Raw genomic sequence first — 19,789 nt, 5'->3', positions numbered from 1 at the left:
AAGCAGAGGTCCCCAGCCCGAGATGGTGGGAGGAAAGGTGCTCTAAGCTTTACAGTTGCTTTGAACTGCCATTTCCTCCCTCCTGTCCTTCGGGCTGACCAGACTGGGCAGAGGAGACACCCAGGAAAGAAACATCCACGGCAGGAAGAACGCAGTAAGTACTAGAGGAGGAAGGCCCCCCATCCCAGCCTTGAGGGACGACAACATCAGCAAGCTGGGTGTGGGTGCACCACTCACCCGCAAATGGAGGCAAATGAACCTCAGAATTCTCTGAACTATCAGCCCATGTGAACACAAAATAAATATGAAAAGAAAGATTTACAAATGGCCCTGAGGTATCAAAATTCACTGAGTAGTCTGATCACTGATAAATTTATATTGGAAAAGTTTCTGAAGCCTCAAATCACTTTCCTATTGAACTCTCTAAGTCCTTCCTAACTCTGGGTTAATCTACACCTCACCCGGATGCCCTTGCTGGACAGAAGCACCACTAGCCCAGACAGAGCCCAGGATGGGATGAAACCTGACCCAGGTCAAAAGCTCAGCAGGAAAGGCGCTCCGATGCCTCAGGAAGCCTCCACACCCTACACTGCCCACTCAGCCCCCTGCAAGAAAAACCTGTCTCAGGTCAAAACTGAGAGGGGTGTCGTTCCTACTGCCCATGCCACCAGTGAGGTTGGGTCGAATGATGTGCACCGAGTCAACGCTCCCTGGTGGCCTCCTAGAATCCCAGAGAACAAGGTGAGCATCTCCCTGTGCCGGCCCAGGGGAGGCCTCCGCCTGGGCTCACTCCCGGGGAACACAAGGAATCCTGGTGGTCTGGCCCAGGAAGGGCGAAGACAGCCACTGCTCCCAGGCTGGTTTTCAGAGGGTGACAGCTGTTGGGTTTTGTTTTTGTTTCTGACCAGCCAGGACACAGGCTCAATCCGCCATGGCCAACTTAGGTCTGCTCCTCGACCTCAGAAATTTGAGGGCAGAAGTTCATGTGCCCTGCTAAGCCCAAGTTCCCGTTGCTTCATTTCTTAGGGAAAATGCAATTCTATTTGTATCTACTGCTATTTTCCTAGACTTGAAAAAGCTGGTCCGTTAGTCGTATGGTCCTCAGGATAGCACAGGTAAATATATTCACAGTTAATGTTCCGTATCAGTGTGGAGTTCTGCATTCAGTGTTTGCCCAAAAGTTCCTTGGAATAACATTAAAAACGGTAGGATGCCCTATTCCCTTCCCCTTGGGGGGCAAGCATGGGCGCTGAGCTCGTTTCCAGAAGTGAGGTGAGGAAGGAAGGAAGAACAGAGTTAGGGCGCCCCTTCACATTCAAACTCTGTAAGAACCAAGGCCTAAGCTAGTTGATCAGCACCCAATATCCATCTACAAATCTTAAGGATCTGTTTTCCCAAGAGTTTATATGATTTTGGATTTGCCTGATGACTATAAAACAGAGAAATAAAGGGAGAGAACCTCTAAGGCAGTGGGGGAAAAGCCACTGTGATTACAGAGAAAGCAGGCGGTCCTGGGAACATGTGGATGCTAGGAACCCAGTTCCGGGTGGGACCTTTGGGATATCAGAGTGTCTGCTCGGGAGCAGGAAGAGGCTCCCAGCAGGAGCCACGGGAGCCACCGTGGAGAGAGGCCTTGGGTCTGGCGACAAGGGCTCCAGCTGAATTCAGGACCCAGGGCCGCATCCACTCCACAGCCCACTCGCCTCATTTACAAAAACCGCGGCCCCAGGCGTGGTGCTAAGGACTGGCCGCCGCACACGGCCACCTGAACTGGCTGATGGCCTTCTCGGCCCGACTCCCATTTACTGTAGAGACGGAATTGCATAGACCTTCTAAGCCAAAGTCATTCTGCTGCTGCCTGGAGAAGCAATGAGCCGGTGCTGCTTCAACAGCCTGAAGTTAGTTTCCACTAGCAAAGCGGGGCCTGGAGGAGAAATCTGTCAGACATTAAGTGTTATTCGAAGGGTCTGGAGCTTTCCCCAAAGCCGATGTAACTATGGCCAAATGTTAGCCCTCATCCCTTTAGGGACCAGACAGGAATTGTTTTGGATTCCCCCGCTGCTATAAGACAGTGTGAATAATCAAAGGTAAAGAGTAGTGTATAGAAAATAAATACAAACTTGGGAGGCCAAAAGTTCGTCCTCTGGTAGCCCCACTGCAAAGCCAGCCTGCCAGCTCCTTTCCAGAGAGGACTTTTCAAACGGCCACCACACTGAAGACAAGACAGCATTGAGAAGTTCTGTTTCTCCCTGAAGCCAAGGAGGCAGCGGCTAGAACCCTCTCTCCACTGCCCAGACTGACTCTCACCAAGGTTTAGGATTCATAAAGGGACAGTGGGGCTCTGAAAAAGATCCAACACATTAACTGTGGTTCCAGGGGCTCCTTCCAGTAGCAAGGCACCCCGAGATGGACTATGTGGAGAAACAGAGCAGCCAGGAGAAGCTGATGGGCGGCTTGGCAGGCCACGCTCCACCAGACCACAGGGAAGGCAGGTGCTGTTCTGGCCAAGAGAGTGGCCCAGGCTCCACTTCATTACAGCGAACTCTCATTTCTGTGGACCCTACAGATAGTCCCCGTTTCTGTGTCACGCTGGGACTGTGCTCAGCTAGAAGCATCTTATGAAACAGATTTTTAACATGGATGGATGTTTATAAAAAGGGATACTCAGGGTGCAGGGTCCCATTAACATCAAGCTACATGGTGGGGGCCCCATCCCAAAGTGGCACGTTGGGTGCCAGCAGCAGGCCACTCAGCCCCCTTAGGGGGCACCCTCATGACCCTCCACCTCGAGGTGAAGCCAGTACTTCCCACACGAAGGGGCAGGGCATCTTCTGAGGAAGGCACTCCAGGAATGACATCCCAGAGGAAATACTCGCCAAGCATGCACACGACACTGGCGACACCGAACTGCTCGCTAGAAGGCAAGCCCAGCACACTGCTGGTTATTACGCAGGCTTAGCTCCCACCCCTGCAGAGACAGCCTGGGGTGCACGTTCGTACCTTGAGGAGGAAGAAGCAAACTGCTGCTTAGCCCTGGGCCTTCCCTTCATTCAGTGGGACCCAGTGGACAGAACGCTGTCTTCTTAGCTATGACTGGACGCAGCGTGGACTGACAGTTCTATATGAAAACTGGGGTCAGAATGAATTCATTTCAGTGTACGAATGTTGCCAACAAAATGCACATAGCCCTTAGGCTAACACTTAAAACACAGATAAGATAGTTAAGAATGCAGTCACTCAAGTAATACCTCCTGACATTAATTTCACTACACGTGATGAATTTGGTATTAAAATAAGACAGACACACATGAAATGGCCACAACACACATTTGGTTTCTGAATCCGTTTGGGGCCAAGCTGACCCTGGCTACAGTCAGCCTCTCTGGCGTGGGCCGCATCTGAGGCGGGAGGCACAGGGGTCCTCGGGCGGGGGACACAGCCACGGCTGTGCCCAAGGGCCCAGGGACAGTGGGGGAGAGGGGCAGTTGACTCCCTGGAAGGAGGGGCGGGGGCTGGCAGTCCCCAAAATTCCCTCCTTTAAACATATGGGTCTAGAAATGCCTTCTCGACATGGAGCACAGAGGGCAGCCGAAAGGTCGACCTTTTCTGACAATTACACACGTCCAATGGGAAGAGGAGGCGCTTAAAGCCCACACCACGTGTTTACTCAAAAGCCTTGTGGAAGATTTCCGTTTGGCATCTGTATAGCAGCATCTTGGGTTAACAAGAGCGAGGATGGGGGGATGGGGGTGGGGGGTTGACGGCGCTTGGTGAGCTGGGGCACTGGGGCGGGGAGGAGGCCTGGCTGAGCCAGAGATCCCAGGCTGTAGGGATGTCGGGATGAAGTCACCTTGCCTCTTGCCAATGATAAACCATGGGTTTAAAATTAATTAACATTCATTTTCGTGATAAAAATTCCTTAGAGCGGGAGCAAAATCACATTCCAAGCAAATGTTAAACCTTTCTGAGGGAAAGGGACACAGTTAAACATTAACTGAAAACAACCCTGAGCTCAGAGAGGCGCGTGCAGGTCCCTGTGCAGGCTCCGCGCCTCAGGCCCGGGCTGGCAGGGCTGCGGCAACACGGGTTTTCTTCATTCATCCTTCAAGTTCGACAGCGACACCCACTGGGGCATGGAGGAAGGGTGCCCCTCCCTGGGTGGGCCAAGAAAGGCCACTGGAGGGGCAAGTCCATCCTATTAAGGGTCACATCATGGGGTCACAGCAGAGTCCAGGCAGGACAACTTAAAACTCTGCAAAAAACACTTTTTAAAAACAATGATCTCTTGAAAAAAAATAAATCCCAACAATTTTCAATTTCATGCAAATCAAGGAAGGAGGAGAGTGAATAACAATAAAAGGTACAGCTGAAAAAATAAACATGATTCTATTTGGGCAGAAGAAGGTCATCTCCCAAATCTCGAAAGCCACACCGGGGCTGTCAGTTTCCCAGCTCTAGTCTCCATTCCTGCCCTCAGGGTCCTCCTCTGCTGCTTCCAGGAAGGGGCAAAGTCTTTGGTCTCAGGATGTTGCAGGATGCAGCATGGCACACAAGCTCACACTAATGGGATTCACGGTCAGTCGGAGGCCGAGGCCCAGTGGCCTGGTTCGGGGCCTCAGGAACGGGAGGGGTGAGGGCTGGGGGGTACGCCCTAGATGGCGCCTTCGTTATGCAGGCTATGATTGGCCTTGTTGTGCGTCACACAGTTCTGTTCATTGAGCAGGTTGGCCGTCTCATCTGGCAACCCATCGTGCAGCTCCGTAAGAGTCAATTCAATTTTAGTGTTTTCACTGTCTGAAGACTGAGGAGTTTTGTCCATCCGGGATGCCATCAAGGCATTTTGGTACTGCTGTCTTGAGATCTGGGGCCACAAGATGGTACAGAAACAAACCAAGATAATGCTTATTTCTAGGTTCACTTGTCTGGACATTGTTTTACACATTAAGTCCCCCAATAGGCCCCTAGCAGTTACTCTTAAGACAAAGTCATCCTTGAGTACAAAACTGAGCCACTTTTTAAAGTTCAAGTTGACTGGCGAACAAGTCAGCTATTACTGATATAAGCCATTTCTAAGTTTCGTCTCAAAATTTCAGAGACTAGGAAAAGGAGGTAGGCCTCCATGAGCTACAGCTGGCTCGTTCTCCAAAACATGTCTTTATTTCAGACTAAGAAAAAAACCGTCTCCAGGCCAGATAAGTGGAGGGTTCTCCCCACCCCCTCCCGGCCAGTCTTCTGTCTCCGACCTCAGCCCTTTCCGGGCCAACCGGTGTCACTAGAGTCTTGAGCTCATGAAAATTTGTTTTTAAAGGTTTATTCTTTTTCTCATGCTCTCCAGTGCTCATTCCTGAAAAGGCCACATCTGATTTGGCAGCTCATGTGACAGAGCCGAGCAGATAAATGTTTTTCCCACCTGAGTCCTGGGCACGGTAGCTAGAGGCGGAGCACCCACAAAACGACAAGGGGAAGCTGCGCAGAGGGGCTGGGGAGCTGACCTCAAACTGCCAGGTCCAGCCCAGCGGCGCGCTCTGCTCTTACCTTAACAAACTGGAGATCAGAAAGGGCGCGCACTGAGTAATCGGGGATGTACACTTGAAGGAATGAAGCATTGAGCTGATTATTGCTGCTCCCCAAGGTCGGTGTGATGGCGTCGATTCGGTCACTTCGACTGAGAGAGTCTGAATGATTCAAGCCACATGGGCGAGGAGGTGACTTGTTTTCACCTGGAAAAGGATAAAAAAAACAACCAACCACCTTTTAAGTGAGGTAGATATAACCAATAAAGGCAGCTTTTTCTTTTCCAAAAAATAAAAAAAGTAATTAAAAAAAAAGTAGACAAGTTCAGTCAACTTATACCAGACGCCTCAGCCATCCAACTCACCATACAGCCCTCCTAGAGAGAACACAATGGCTCCCCGTCGGTGACGGGTTCCATTTAGTTCAGTGCTCAGCCCCGTTCATGAGAACAAGCACAGTCATCCTTCTCCGACAGCACAGGCCCTGTGGCCGCACACCTAGGTCAGAGTATCACCCAAGGCTGTGAAACATATAAACCAGGGGGAAGCGAGGCCCAAGCACAGAAGGTCCGTGAGACAAAACGTGGGCAATGGGAAGGCAGCACTTCATTATTCTGCCAGAAGCAATAGCAAAGGACTCTTGATCATGTTTATAAAACATTTATAACGTTTATAAAACCCTGCTTTAAAGGGCTCAAGAGTTCTGTTTGCTCATACCCTATCTCCCAGCCAAACCTATTATCTCTGTCTCTGACACCAATAAAACTTCCCTCAGGCAGCCCGAGGATGTCTCCTGGGTTTCAAGAACCCTAGGAGACACCAAGCCCTTAGGAGGTTTGATTAAGTTACCTCAGGTGCTGTGTGAGTCTTCAATGAGATCGACAGTACTCTTTCATTAAAACAAGGTGAAAGGAAGTTCAGGTGAGTCTAAGTGATGTTGCTCTTAAAGGCAAGTTCACTGTAGCTTCTAATATAAATTTCCTTCAAAATAAGCCCCACCCACTCGGCTAAGGCTTCTTCCATTTTTGCTTTCCCAATCAAATCTATTCCACAAACAGTAAGCGGGTGCCCACACTGGACAGTTCCTGGATTGCATCATGTCACAGGATTGGAGGGGACCAATTCTCCCATCTGATGGTTGACTCCTCTTTACAATGTGTCCCTGACAGATGCTCCCCACCCCCCCACCCCCGCCTTCAGCTATTGCAAAGTCTATCATCGTGCCCATTGAGATCGGCATACCCAATTTCAAATAAGTCTCCCCTCCAATCTGTGGAGATCTACTCAGTAGCTTTCATTCCTGCTACTTGAAATAGTCAAAGTTCAAAGTTCAAAGACAGTTATGTTCTCTTCTTCTCCAAGCTACCGGTTGTTGGAAAAGTCATGATGCATTTTTGCAATAAAAAACAGAAAAAATACGTCATGGCTTTTCCGACAACCCAATAAATACATCCAACCATTCTTCACCTCACGTTTTACCACCCTTCACCCTGTCCTGAGTATTGTCTAAGATTTCATTCAGTAAATGTCCCTCTTAAAATAAGACACCCAGAACAAAATATGGTAAGTACTCAAAGAACATCAAATGACAAGTTTACCCTCTGCTAAAATTTTCATGTCACAACTTTCCCCACAATTTTCATGTCATGAACCAATTTCCCACTGTTATGTCAAAATTAAACTCAGAATAGCAGTTCCTCTTGTTGTTTCCACTTATCTTTTAAGAGAACAAGGCAAATTAATAATTAATCAGAAGTTTTTCTATTTAGCAGAATGTAACCTTGATCAGATACCCCAACTTTGCTAAGTTTCAGATTCCTTACCTATAAAAGACTGATAATAATAGTACCCACCTCATGAGGTCTGATGAGTATCAAAATGAGATCATGTATAGTCGAGTGCTTACTTAGCACAGCATCTGGCACCCAGTAAGTACCCGGTAAATGAGCCTGCTTACCATTATTCTATTCGGTCCCGTTAGCTCCCTCCCAGGCCTCTCCACCATGTGCCTGCTACCCTGATCAAGCCTTCCCATACCTGCAGTACCTTCACCCAGGCCGACAGACCCACCAGTTCTTTGAAACAAGGGTTCCCACTATATCTCTGGACTTTAGCCCCAAATCACATCACCATTACTACAGACACCTTCAGAATGGTGTTTACTTCTGTGTGTAACAATTTAAAGGTTATAAAAATGAAACATTTAAAGGGCACCTGCTTACTGATCAGACACTGTGCATTGGCAGGTAGATGTCTGGGGCCTGACGCAGTGCTTCTGAGTCTCCAGTTAGTTTCTTCTGAGGAGGGTTACGTGGCAATTTCTCTGGTCCTCCAACATACCTACACAGCTTCCTTTCAACCCAGTGCCTCTGTTTTGCGAGATGGGCCCTCTCCTTTGCCAGGAATACAACGCCTGGCGTCACGACCAGTCTGGACAAGCAGACTCTGTTTCCCAGGACCCCTTCTGCAGCTGGACAGGTCCCAAGCATGACTGACCTTTCATCACCATGCAAAGGGGTATGTGAATATTCACTCCAAGGAGAATAAAGACTTTGTGGCCGCTCCCCAGTTCAGGTCATGCTTTGTTGCCAAATTTATGTGCCAAAATTTTAGACAATAATTCTGAAAACAACTTTTAATTTTAATCCCTCTTATGCCCTCTCAGAATTGTTTTCTTTCTGCTTTTTGTCTTTCTGGCTCATTTTATTCATCTTACCTAGGAATCCTTTCTTTTTTGCTGCGAAGCTGGAAAGATACAATAAAGAAACACTCCTAGCCTCCTCCCTTGGAACCATAGGCACCTTCTGGAATAGGCTGGAAACCACTGGTTTAGTTCAACCCCACTTATTAGGTATATTATTGGAATTCCAGCATCCCGGAAGGCCTGGACCCACAAAATGGATTTTTCTATTACTGGATCGGATGAAGTAGGCAGAGCTAAGAAATCTCTTAAGTTTTACAGGAAACATAAAATACAAATGACATTTCCATAAGCTTCATCCAAAAGTCACTCTACTGCAGCCTCTGTGACATTTTAAATAGGTGGCAGATGCCAGCAAATAAAATGGGGAGAAAAAACACAAACATATATACATATGCATAAATACATGTTTATGTGCAAAGATATGTGTGCACATGTATATGCGTGTGTGTGTGCCAGTCTGCCAGCTGGTTTGATTCAAATAGCCTCATAAATAATATCTTACCCCCAAACACCACAAACTTTTTAAGGGCAAAGATTTGAGGAAATATTGGTTTCTAAAACAAGTATTGCCTCTTTTACCAAATATCAGCATTTTAGAGTTTTGCTGAAACTGGGTTATGAAATCAAATTTCATCAGATTAAAAAATATAAGCTGCATGGAACAAAATAAATACAGAAAAGTTGTATTACCAAATAAGAAAGCCCAGCAATTTTAATTAAAGAAAGATTAAACCTTTGCCTTTGTTTTCATTCAGCAGCTGGGCGTACTATCCAGGCATCATGACCAAACTCTCCGGCAGGGTGATAACCAGCAGCTGGTTAGGAATGTGCAGGGTACAAATTTCAAAACAAAGAGAGGAACACAGGAGAAGTGGGGCCACCTGCCTGCCAGAGGGAAGAAATACACGCACCCCGTTCATATGGATGCTGGAAGGACCAAAGAGACAGGAAGGCTGGGGGCCTCGGCAGGTTCATAGTCCTTCAGGCTTCTGGCGGTATGTGTTCTATAGAAGCATCCTCGGGTTTTGAGGCCCGTGGGACCTCAGCAAACTCCAGACGACATGCCTTAGCTGAGGTCAGAGAAAGAACCCAAAGCTGCTGCCTTTGCTGCCCTGAAAATCCTAGGTTAGCCGTGTGGGTGGGTCAGGCAGGGAACCTGGACAGCTGAGGTGAGAATCACCTTCCCCTTCCCATGTTTCATCTCTGTTCACGTTCCTAGACTCCCTACCAGTCTCCTAAACCCTTCCTGCATCTGTTGTGGACTTATCCTTTCCTGGATAGTTCACTTTTAAGTCATAGAAACATGAAGTTTTAGAACTCAGAAAAATTGAAAAAGGTCTTGACCAAATAAAGGGAGCAGACCTGGCCAGCCAGGCTTTTGCGGGGTCAAGGGAGGCAGGCAGAAGAATTAGGAAAAGGAAACATGCAGAATTACCTGGAGAACCTGCTGCTAACAACTCTGTTCTGCTGACAACAAAGGTACGAGACAGGGACAAAGGAACTGAAAAATGGAGAAAAACAGGGTGAGACCATATCAAAAGACAAGAAAGGAAATCTCTGTAATTGGGGACAGGAATGGATACCTGTTCTACCAATGCGAGCTACCACTAGGAGCCATGGATTCCAGAAATGCAAACGCCTGTGTGATATTATGTAAACAAGAAAGAACACACACCGCTTTCCAGGAAGAGGAATACAGGGAGCTGAAGTCAGGAGAAATCCTGTTCACATGCTTCTTTCAGAACCCAGAAATCTCTTCAGCCACTAATACCCCATTGGGTTATAGCTCAAAACGTGCTCTTCTTCAGGACTTAAATCACAACTAGTAGCACAAAAGGGGAGCTCAATTAACCAACGGGCCAAGAGCATGACGCAAGCTACCTGTGCCAACACCCCACGCTCCTTCACCAATCAGCCTACAGCAAGCAATTAGTTATTCAATTCATTTACATTCTTAGTCTGGTTGTCATTTTGACCGGATGATTTGAATTGCTTTGGAATACTATATAAAATTTTAATTTACTAGAGGAAAGTAAATAAAGAATGTCATATACAGATTTCTTGGGAATAGCAGACCAAAGTCATCCTCATCTCTGCTTACTCAGACAGGGAGCCGTAGCTCCAGCTAATTGAAAAGTCAAGTCAACAGGGCCCTACCAGGCAGGAATCATATTTTCTGGGCAGATTTTTTTTAATTGAGGTATAATTGATGTATAACTGGGAAGGTCTTGATAACCAATTACTATAGGATTTTTTCTAGGCGCTCAATAATAAATAGAATTATCTTGAAATCACTGTACTAATTGCATCTTGAATGAATATACGAAGTCCCAAATACTAATTGTAAAGTCAAGTAAAATACTGGGCTTTGTAATAAGATGCTATTAATGAAATCCCCTTCCTTTCTGGAATTTCTAACCTAGGTAAAGCAGCTCCACAAGCTAGTTCTATATGGAAGGCCTGCTCTTCAATTCCTTTTCTGAATGGAACTTGCCCTTATATGAATCCATAGTTCAGTATGGACTCAGCTAATATGCGGGCTTCAAGAACCAGTAATCCATAAAAATGTACAATGCACTCTTCCAGCTTTCTTTTCAAAGCCACCTTATAAATCTGATTCTATTAACCTGCAGCTAATTTGAAGTTGGTTGCCTAACAACCATTACGATCTCAACATCTAACTGCTATGCCAACATTTCCTCTTGTGCTTTAAAGGTTACCAAGCACTCGTGTGAGTATCATCACACTCTATTCCAACTATCACACGAGGTAATCTTGTTATATCCTTTTGATAACGAGGAAGCCAAGGGCCTTTCTCAAAGTCAGGCAATCCGTATATGATGGAACCGAGGCTGTAACCCAGGTCTTCTCGGCCTGGTTAAGAATCTCCCTGTCTCCTCACAAGTAGTGAAAACAGAAGATGACTTTCAAGTTTACCGCAGACAACGACTAATTAAGTGGGGTTGGACAGGTCCACGTTCACACTAGATGTTAGCCAGCAGTTGACAATGGGGATACTGGCCTATGTCACTCAAAAACTGGCACTGAGATAGTGAGGAGATGCGTCTGGAGCAGGGTTGGTTTGGAAAGGTGAGACAGTTCTTAACGCTTCCCTGGCTTTCTAACTGTAACATCTTTGGGTGGCTGAGACATTGTGTGGTGCAGTAGGTGAGGACCAACATCACAAAAACAGACTTGTCTGGAGGTATTCTCTCCCCTTTTGAGACTGGTTTTCAGAAGTGACAGTGTTTTTTTAGGATGGGTCATTTTTAAGTTGGAGGTTTGTAAAAGTTGTTTCCTAGCACAGCATATTGTTTGATATCTTGGCCACAAGGTGGCACTCCAGCACCTTTTACCAGTCTGCCTTGTTTCAGCCCAGGTGAGGTAGCAAGCACATGCACACCGCCCCAAAAAGCAATGCCAAGAGGGACCATTCAAGCCCCATCCCAGAGGTGAGCCAGGCATCTGTGTCCATGTTCCTGTAGGACAGCGCCACCTGCTAGCATCTTGTGCTCAGAGCATTTAGTCAACGCCCCAATGCACACCCACCCCTAGGCTAACTGATTCATCTGGCCAGCTCTCTAGGTAAGAGCTGGCTATAGGTTGCAATAAATATGTATATTAACAACCTCATTTATCCTCAGGAAAAATGCAAATTTAAAACCTTCAGAACAGTTAACATTTAAATGACTCAACAATACCAATGGTGGGTGCAGAGCAACGGGTGTGAGCTGCTACAGCCACTTTGCAAAACCATTCATCAGGCAGTAGCTACTAAAGCTAAAGACACGGTCATACCGAGTGACCCCACAATTCCACTCCTGCATGCAGACCCAATAGTAATGCACACACATTCACCTAAGACAGGTATAAGAGTGTTCACAGCCACATAATCCATGGTAGCCCCAAACAGGAAACTACCCCAGTGTCCATCAGCAATGAAAAGAATAAATGTGTCACTGTACATTCACACAATGGAATACTATAGAGCAATGAGAAGTAACAAAGCACACGGTGTGATCAAAAAGTACGGTGAATGCTGCTGCCGAGTACCATCCAACAGAAAGGCAGGGATCTTCAATATGGGAAGCAGCGTGTCGAACCTTAGTAACAGTGTGTGACAAGTTTCAACTTGTTCAGTGCAGTCAGTCAGGTGTGAGCTACGGTTGAGAGAAGGTGTGTTTTAAAGTGTGGCATAAATCAGGGATCACGAACAACTCATGAAATTTTGTTTCAAACTGCAAAAGATCGCTAAAGAAACACACAAAATGCTAAAATTAGTTTATGGTGATGCTGCAGTGACCATGATCTGGCACTATACAACTAGCTCTTCCCCAAAGTCAAAATGACCATGAAAAGAAAACATTTTGAATTGATTCAGGACATTTGAGGCAGCCACGACAGTGCAACTAAAGACACTCACGAAAGAGGACTTCCAGAACTGCTTCAGAAAGTGGCAAAAACGATGGGATAAGTGTGTTCAAAGCAAGGGGGAATATTTTGCAGGGGATTAATGGCAACGTGTCTTTTACTGTAATAATTTTAAAATTTTAAACACTCACCGTATTTTCTGATCACACCTCGTCATATAAGCTCACATGACAATGCAGGTGAATGCGACAAGGACAACATGGGGTGAAAGAAGCCAGACTCAATGTAATACATCCTGTATAATCCCATTTATATAAAATTCAAAAACGGAAAAACTCCTCTATGCTCAGAAGTCAAGACAGTGGTCAGTTTTGGGGGATAGTGACTAAGCGGGGGTGTGGCAGCGGGGGTCCTGAAGGGCTGTGGATGTTCTGTCGGATCTGGGTGCTGATTTACACAGGAGTGTTCAGTTTGTGAAAACTCACACAGGTGTATACTTATGCTTTGTGCAGTTTTTCTGTATACATGATATACTTCAATAAAAAGTTCAAGGAGTAAATAAATAGGGTTAGCAGGCAGGGACAGAGAGATGACAGTAGAAGGGCACTATTTCCTAAAACACAGCCCTGCTTTAAGAGGGTGAAACAGACTCACCTGGAGAAGCTGTAAGGGCCATGACACCATAGTACGAAAAAGCACTGGCTTCAAACTTCATACCTTCTTTCCCAGCTTCTACTTCCACTTTCCCCTGTGAAAAGAAAAGGGGAGCATTTTCAGTCCAATTACATCAATCTCTGCAAACTCTAGGCAAAATCTGGTCCTTCCTCAGACTTTTGTGTAAATTCCTTTCCCAACAACCCCAAGGAAGTAAAGCCTCAGATAATCTTTCCCACTTAAAGGTGAAGGTTAATTCATCTTAAACATGAAAACTGGATTTGGCTGGAGATGCACAGACGACAGATAAGTGGGATGTTTAATTTCTGTGAGTCCACTTAAGATTTTCCCAGCATCCTTCATTTATGCATTCTTCAGGAGCCCTCCCAGTAATAAAAAGATGGTGCTCTTGCTCCATCAGTGGGACAAACACTGAGAAGATGCTCAGTGAAGGTCACCCAAGCTGTCCTGCAGGAGCCCGAGTTGGAGAAGAGTCAGGGTCAAGGGTCAGCATGGTTTGTGGCCATGAACAGAGAAGACTAAACTGGCTCCCAGTGACAGAACTCTTATCTCACTAGCACGGTTCCCTGACCAACTGGGCAGACATCTCGCAGGCCAATCCCTTGTCATCTAGACTCCCCAAAGGCACTGCAACACCATGGTACTTTCTCCTCAATGTCTTGGAAAAGCACCTTAAAAGAAAGTCTCCTGTCAGGACAAAATCTCTCCTAGCGTTTTCCCTTTTCTTCCCTTTCTCTAACTTTTCCTCCACTCTTATCAGTTCCTCTGGGACAGAATGGTTATGCCTTTATCATCCCTCTAGTCTTAGGATCCACCAAAACCCCTCCAAGGGAGATGCTCAATATGCATTTTCTGGGCCAGGGGTCGGCAAACTTTTGAGACAGAAGAGCCAATCCTGTCCCTCACAACAATTTAAAAATTATTTGAGAGCCATAAAACAAATGAAATCACCATTATGTGAATAATATCCTTTGAAAATTTTATAAATGAAACTATGATAGTTTTATTTTCATTTTCAATTTTACTTCAGAACCACATGTACATCCCCAAAGAGCCGCATGTGGCTCGCAAGCCGCAGTTTGCCGACCCCTGTTCTGGGCTATTGAAATACCCTAATGTGTGAGCTGCACATCTAGATTTCCAAGCCAGGAGTCAGAAGGGCTCTTGTTTGCATTACCTGTAATTGCCTCTCCAGTGAGAGAGGGCACCTTTATGGTGCATCCTTTACAATGGGCAAACCAAAATTAAGCCACCATTTATTGAAAAGGAAATATGCTAACAATTCACGGTGCTTTTATTAATTCATTCAGTGCTCATAGCTCTGTGAAGCAGACACAATTATCCCCTTCTTATAAATCAGGAGTGGAGGGGACTCAGAAAGATCACATAACTGAAGATCAAGCTCTTAACCAATATGCTACACACTACACCACCCACTAAGGCAAACTCTATTATTTCAATCACTCCCTAATGTTCTATACTAAATTCCCAGTCAGGGAAGATCTTTCTCAAATCACTTCTCCAGAAAACTCTGTTATCTCTCTTTAAGGTTTTCCTTCACTCAGTGGAACTATTAGTTTTACCAATCCCCAGCCAATTTTTATCTTGCTATAGGAAAGGAACTGAAAGCTTCACCCATAACATCAAATTAACCTGCAAAAACATGCTGAAAACCCGGGTCCTAGGGCCGATGCTCTGAGAAGACAGTCCTTGATCTCCAAGAGCTTACAGTCCAGCAGGTAGGGGAGAGCACGTGAAAATCAATGATACAAAACAGGAAAGTGCTCATGAGGAAAAAGAATAAGAATATAAGGAATTTGGAGGGAAAAAATTACTTCCTGTTCCTGTACAAGCCAAGTTTATAGAGGAAGGAAAACTCTAAGGAGGAGTAGGATTTGATTGAGCCAAGAGAAGAGAACAGTGTAAAGGAAGTTCCAAGGTGGGTTTGCACAGGAAAGATGGGCGAGATGGGGTTGGAAAGCAGTTTGGTGAGCAGATTCGACTATGGAGCTCCATGAAACATGGCTAATGAGGTCAGGTTCTCAAGCAGAGGAATACGGTTTCAGGAAGAAAAGTCTAGACTTACACTAGAGTGGTAACCACAGGATTGGAAAAAGATCACTACAGATAAGGAATCAACATAATATGGTGAAACCGTCAGGGATAAAGATGTGTAAAGGAGACGGCGGATTCAATAATCACAACGGAAGTTTGCTCTGAGTAACCTGAAAAACGGGACGCCTTGAGTGGAGATGGAAAAGCATCAGTGGTGGGGGCCAGTAGAAGAGGACAGACTCCCTTTAAGAACAAGGCCTATTGAAGAGTCCATTCAAAAGTCTGAAATGAAGAATGAAGGTCAGAGATAGGTCAAAACTGGGGATGGAGATCTGGGAGTAGACAAGAGAAAGTAAGTGGAAAAAGGAGGACCAATCTGCATGCAGTCCATGACCAACAGTAGCAGGAGAAACAGAAACCAATACGGGACCAAAGGAAGATGGACGAAAGCAGAACCAGACAACCATGTCACCACAGAAACTAGCAGAGGGGAGGACCTCACAAATAAAGGGACGGTCAGTCATCGAGGAGTCACTCACTGGTGGCCTTCTGGAGATTTTCCTGAAGAAAACAGACAGTGGAGGGGAAGGCAGAGCAGGCAGGAGAAAGCACACGCAGCAGGTCTACAAGCGGAGAAATAAAATTGCAGGTGAGGCGGGCAGCCTGGGGGTCAAATGCAGGCTGTTTAGGATTCGGGAATCCAGCGCACACATGAGAGTAGCAAGGGAAGGAAGTGTGGAGGCAGAAGAGGTGGAAACTAAGGGAGCAAAAGCCCAAGGCTTGCAGGAAAGAATGGGATGCACACAGCAAAGGGACTGACCTCAGTGGAGGCAGGATCCCTTAAGGGAGGAGGGGAAGAAGAGGATGGGTCCTAAGGATACAATACTCAGATGGTGAGCAGTAAGAATGGAAGTGCCTGATGGTGTAAATCTTCTCAATTACACATCCATTTCTTCATGGACCAATCCTTGATTTTGTAAGAGTTAGTATGTATGTATAACGCTATCTGAAAACGACTGCCTGTAGTTGTAAGCTCCAAAGTGGCTCCAGGACCATCTTACAACCTGAATTTCTATGCAGAAAATCAGGAGGAAGGACCAAATGCCATAGAGCCTCTTGATGACTTCCATGTTTATGGTGCTCCAGTTGACCTGGATCATTGGTTTTATAAGTTAGGGGGCCTACTGTGTTCTGTGCCCCCGGAAATTCTTTGGTGATCAGCTGTCAGAACCAACAGGGCAATAGTCACTCCCCTCAAAACACCATGCTCAGAACCTCTGCCTAGGAAATTCAAAGCCAAGATTCCTCGCTATGCACTGAAAACACCAGGGGATAAAACACACACACACACACACACACACACACACACACACACACACACGCAAGCACGCACGCGCGCACAATGGATGTCTGGCTCCCTCTCCCAGCTAGTCTGGTTTAATTAGTATGGGGTGGGGCACAACCTGGGCAGTAGGATTTTAATAAAGCTCTCTGGGTGATTCTAGCAGGCAACGGAGTTTGAGAGTCATTACTTTAAGGCTCTATTTGTGAACAACGGTCCAGCTCTGGAACCTCTGGGTACCCTGGCTTCTCAAGAAACGCCCCTCAAGTCCCAGGGGCTGAGAGTTGCTAATTAAACAAGGACAGCTGAATGAAGATTCAGAGTTCTGGACCGCAGCCATTTCAGCTGATCCCTCCACTGAACAGGACAGGCACCCAGGCAGGGGAGGGTCAGCTCTCTTCCTCCTGGAGTCTGCCTAGTCGAGAGCCATCAAGCTACAAGGCAGATATAGCAGGTCAGTGGTTCCCAGATTGCTATTCCAAGAACTAGGAAAATGCACCTCTATCCTCAATACTGGAAACAGAGAGAGGGCTGCAAAATTTTTAGTTCATAAAATAAAGGTATTTTTAAAAGCACAGCTATCTACTGTTACCATCACTACAAAAAAGATCAGACAATTTTAACCCCAAAATATATAATTTCAGGATAACAGACAGGTCTTTAAACTGAATACATATAACTTTATGAAGAGCTCACTGCAACTGTGTTTATTTTTCTCATTTTGCCTCAACTGAGTGAAAACTTTGTCAAGTATCAGCATTTAGGAACCACTGCACTAGGTTAATTTTACTTCATTTGTAAAACTGCAGTAGATTAAAGGATACCTGTGGTTCTTTCAGTTCTAACATTCTATGATTCTTCAATTCCAAAAGCACCCAGCTCTGTATCTCTCTCTATAGAAGTGCAGCTTTCCTGGCAGGCAAGTTTTAGAAACACCCAGTAAACACATCTCTTATTCATTTGTGTGTTGATGGCTCCAAAAGTGACCATTTTCAAATAAAACTACCAGTACACAAATTAGGGCCACTCAAAAATCCATCAGGTGTCTTCTTAGATAACGGCATTTTCCATATAAAGAAGGCACTACATATCAACTTTACTTTTGAAACATCCTCAAGTTTACTCTACTCTAGAATATCACCAAAAAAACCAGGATGGGACAGATTCCCAGAGGGAGCCGGGGCGTCCTATTGGTAAACCCACAGAGTAAGGCAGGCCTTACTGTCTCAAGCAAAGCTGACTTTTGAGCAAAGTTACCATCACAGAATCCTACCTTTCTTTGGAGGAAGGTATGAGATAACTTTTCTCAAAGTTTCTAAGCATCCACTAAGTACTAAACAGTTTCACACTGCACCTGGCCTCAGGGTGGGCGCCTATGCTATCCTAGTTGGCACAAACCAGATTAAGTACAATCAGCAGATGTCATGGACTCAGGGAGACGGAAGACCTCCTCAGATGCCATCCGCTGAGCATCTACTTGGCCTCCCACTTTTCTTGAGTTCTTTTTGTTTTGTTTGTAAAGCAGCACCACCAAGTATTCAGGGGGGCCTGACACCTAAACGGAGGTCATGAGATGCCAGAGACACAAATGGCAGGTTGTGTTCACCAGCACTGCTCAGCAGTCCCAGTAAGAGGGGAAGCGTGGCCCACACATGTCTGTCTGCATGGCCTTGAACAGGGTGGCACTGTGGCACTCAAACATTCTCTAGCAGTATTTTCTCAACCTGGAGCCTACAGATATAGTCCTGGGAGTTCGCAAGTTTGCTTCAAAGATGTTTAAATTAAAAAAAAAAGAAAAAAGGGGGAAAAAAAAGAAATCTTTGATGGTCAAAAATTAACTGACACGTATTTTGAACCCTCTGGTTGACCGTTTTCTAAGGAAGTGCTGCCACCAGATGTCAGTGCCAGCATTGGCCTTAGTGTTCACAATCACATTGACGAGAAGTTGCTACTTGAATCACAAAGGCTACCTGCGCCTTGCTCCTCTGGGAGCTTGTCAGAAATGCAGCATCTCAGGCTCCACCAGGCCGACTGAATCATAGTTTGCATTTCAACAAGATCCCAAAGTGATTCCTACACACATTAAAGTGTGAGAAGCACTGAGCTGAAGAGGAGGGAACAAATAAATAATTCAGTCACACCCAGTGGAAGCCAAATAACAGCACCAATACAGTAGAAACATTCAAAATAGCTCAAATTGAGCAAAGGGCTGGAGTCATCACTGGGCACAGGGAGAGCCAGGTGTGCTGAACGCAAAAGCGCCTGCACTAGAGCTACCCGCCACAGTACTGGGACCAGTGGCACTTTCCTGTTAGCCAAACAATGTCATTTACAGTTAGAACATAATATTAATCACAAATTTGTTTTGGTTTGTAGTTGTATATAAGAGTTCTAAGCAAAAAAGGCTTATGCCTAGTTTTATATTTACACATATTTAAGTAGAATTTTTTAAAAATAAAACAAAAACACTAGGTCAACACTGCGTGTCCAAGTAATTTTTTTCTTTAAAATAAATGTGTTATTTGTTCTTGACTCAAGATTAAGGACCCCTTATTCTTCGGGACACACAGACCCTGCAAAACTCAAAAATCCGTGAAAAGTTTTGGTACTGAAGACATAAATTCCTCTCCCAATAGCAAGTGAAATGGTATCCTGCATTGTCAAGGGCTGAGTAAGTTCTAAGATGCCACCTGCCACCTCCACAAAATAACAGATTTCACTCTATACGGAAAAATCCCTTTCGAATACGTGTCAGAAGTCCTAGAAAAGCAAGTATGGATGGGGCAACTGAATAACAACTAAAATGCTGAGGCATGAAATCAACAAGAAAAATTAACGCCAGAAAAAAATGTGCGCTTTTCTATGGATTACATAATTGACAAAGAAAAAAACCTATTCCTTTTGTTTTCCTATTATTCTTTGTATTTACTAGAGTCATAATCTGCGGAAGAGCAATCATATTTTTTATTTGCTTATTTAGACATTTTACTCCCCCAAGGACCAACAAATCCTTCATTAAAAACACTCAGCATGTGGACCGGCCGAGTGGCGCGATGGTTAAGAACTCGCTTGGGATGCCAGAGGGCCCCGGTTCGGATCCCACATATGAGGGCCAGTGACACTGCCCTC

The 19,789-nt window shown here is 45.5% G+C and overlaps 1 protein-coding gene across 4 annotated transcripts in view; it reads right to left on the bottom strand.

Moving 5' to 3' along the window:
- Positions 1-1,058: 1,058 nt before the first annotated feature.
- The window catches only part of CNNM2 (cyclin and CBS domain divalent metal cation transport mediator 2), a 156,318-nt gene continuing 137,587 nt past the window's right edge, over positions 1,059-19,789 (bottom strand). The window contains exons 5-8 of one of the 4 annotated variants that reach the window (XM_019636409.1): positions 13,243-13,336; positions 9,653-9,718; positions 5,536-5,720; positions 1,059-4,861 (exon numbers count right to left, since the gene is read on the bottom strand). In XM_019636409.1, coding sequence (XP_019491954.1) covers positions 4,652-4,861; positions 5,536-5,720; positions 9,653-9,718; positions 13,243-13,336 — 555 coding nt within the window. In that variant the 3' untranslated portion in view covers positions 1,059-4,651. Of the gene's footprint in view, positions 4,862-5,535; positions 5,721-9,652; positions 9,719-13,242; positions 13,337-19,789 lie in introns of those variants that run through there. The other 3 variants (XM_019636411.1, XR_002123247.1, XR_002123248.1) reach the window with 3 other exon arrangements.

The sequence above is a fragment of the Hipposideros armiger genome, unplaced genomic scaffold (assembly GCF_001890085.2).
Source record: "Hipposideros armiger isolate ML-2016 unplaced genomic scaffold, ASM189008v1 scaffold_28, whole genome shotgun sequence".
Classification (NCBI taxonomy): Eukaryota; Metazoa; Chordata; class Mammalia; order Chiroptera; family Hipposideridae; genus Hipposideros; species Hipposideros armiger.
This window is presented reverse-complemented; position numbering and strand designations above follow the sequence as displayed.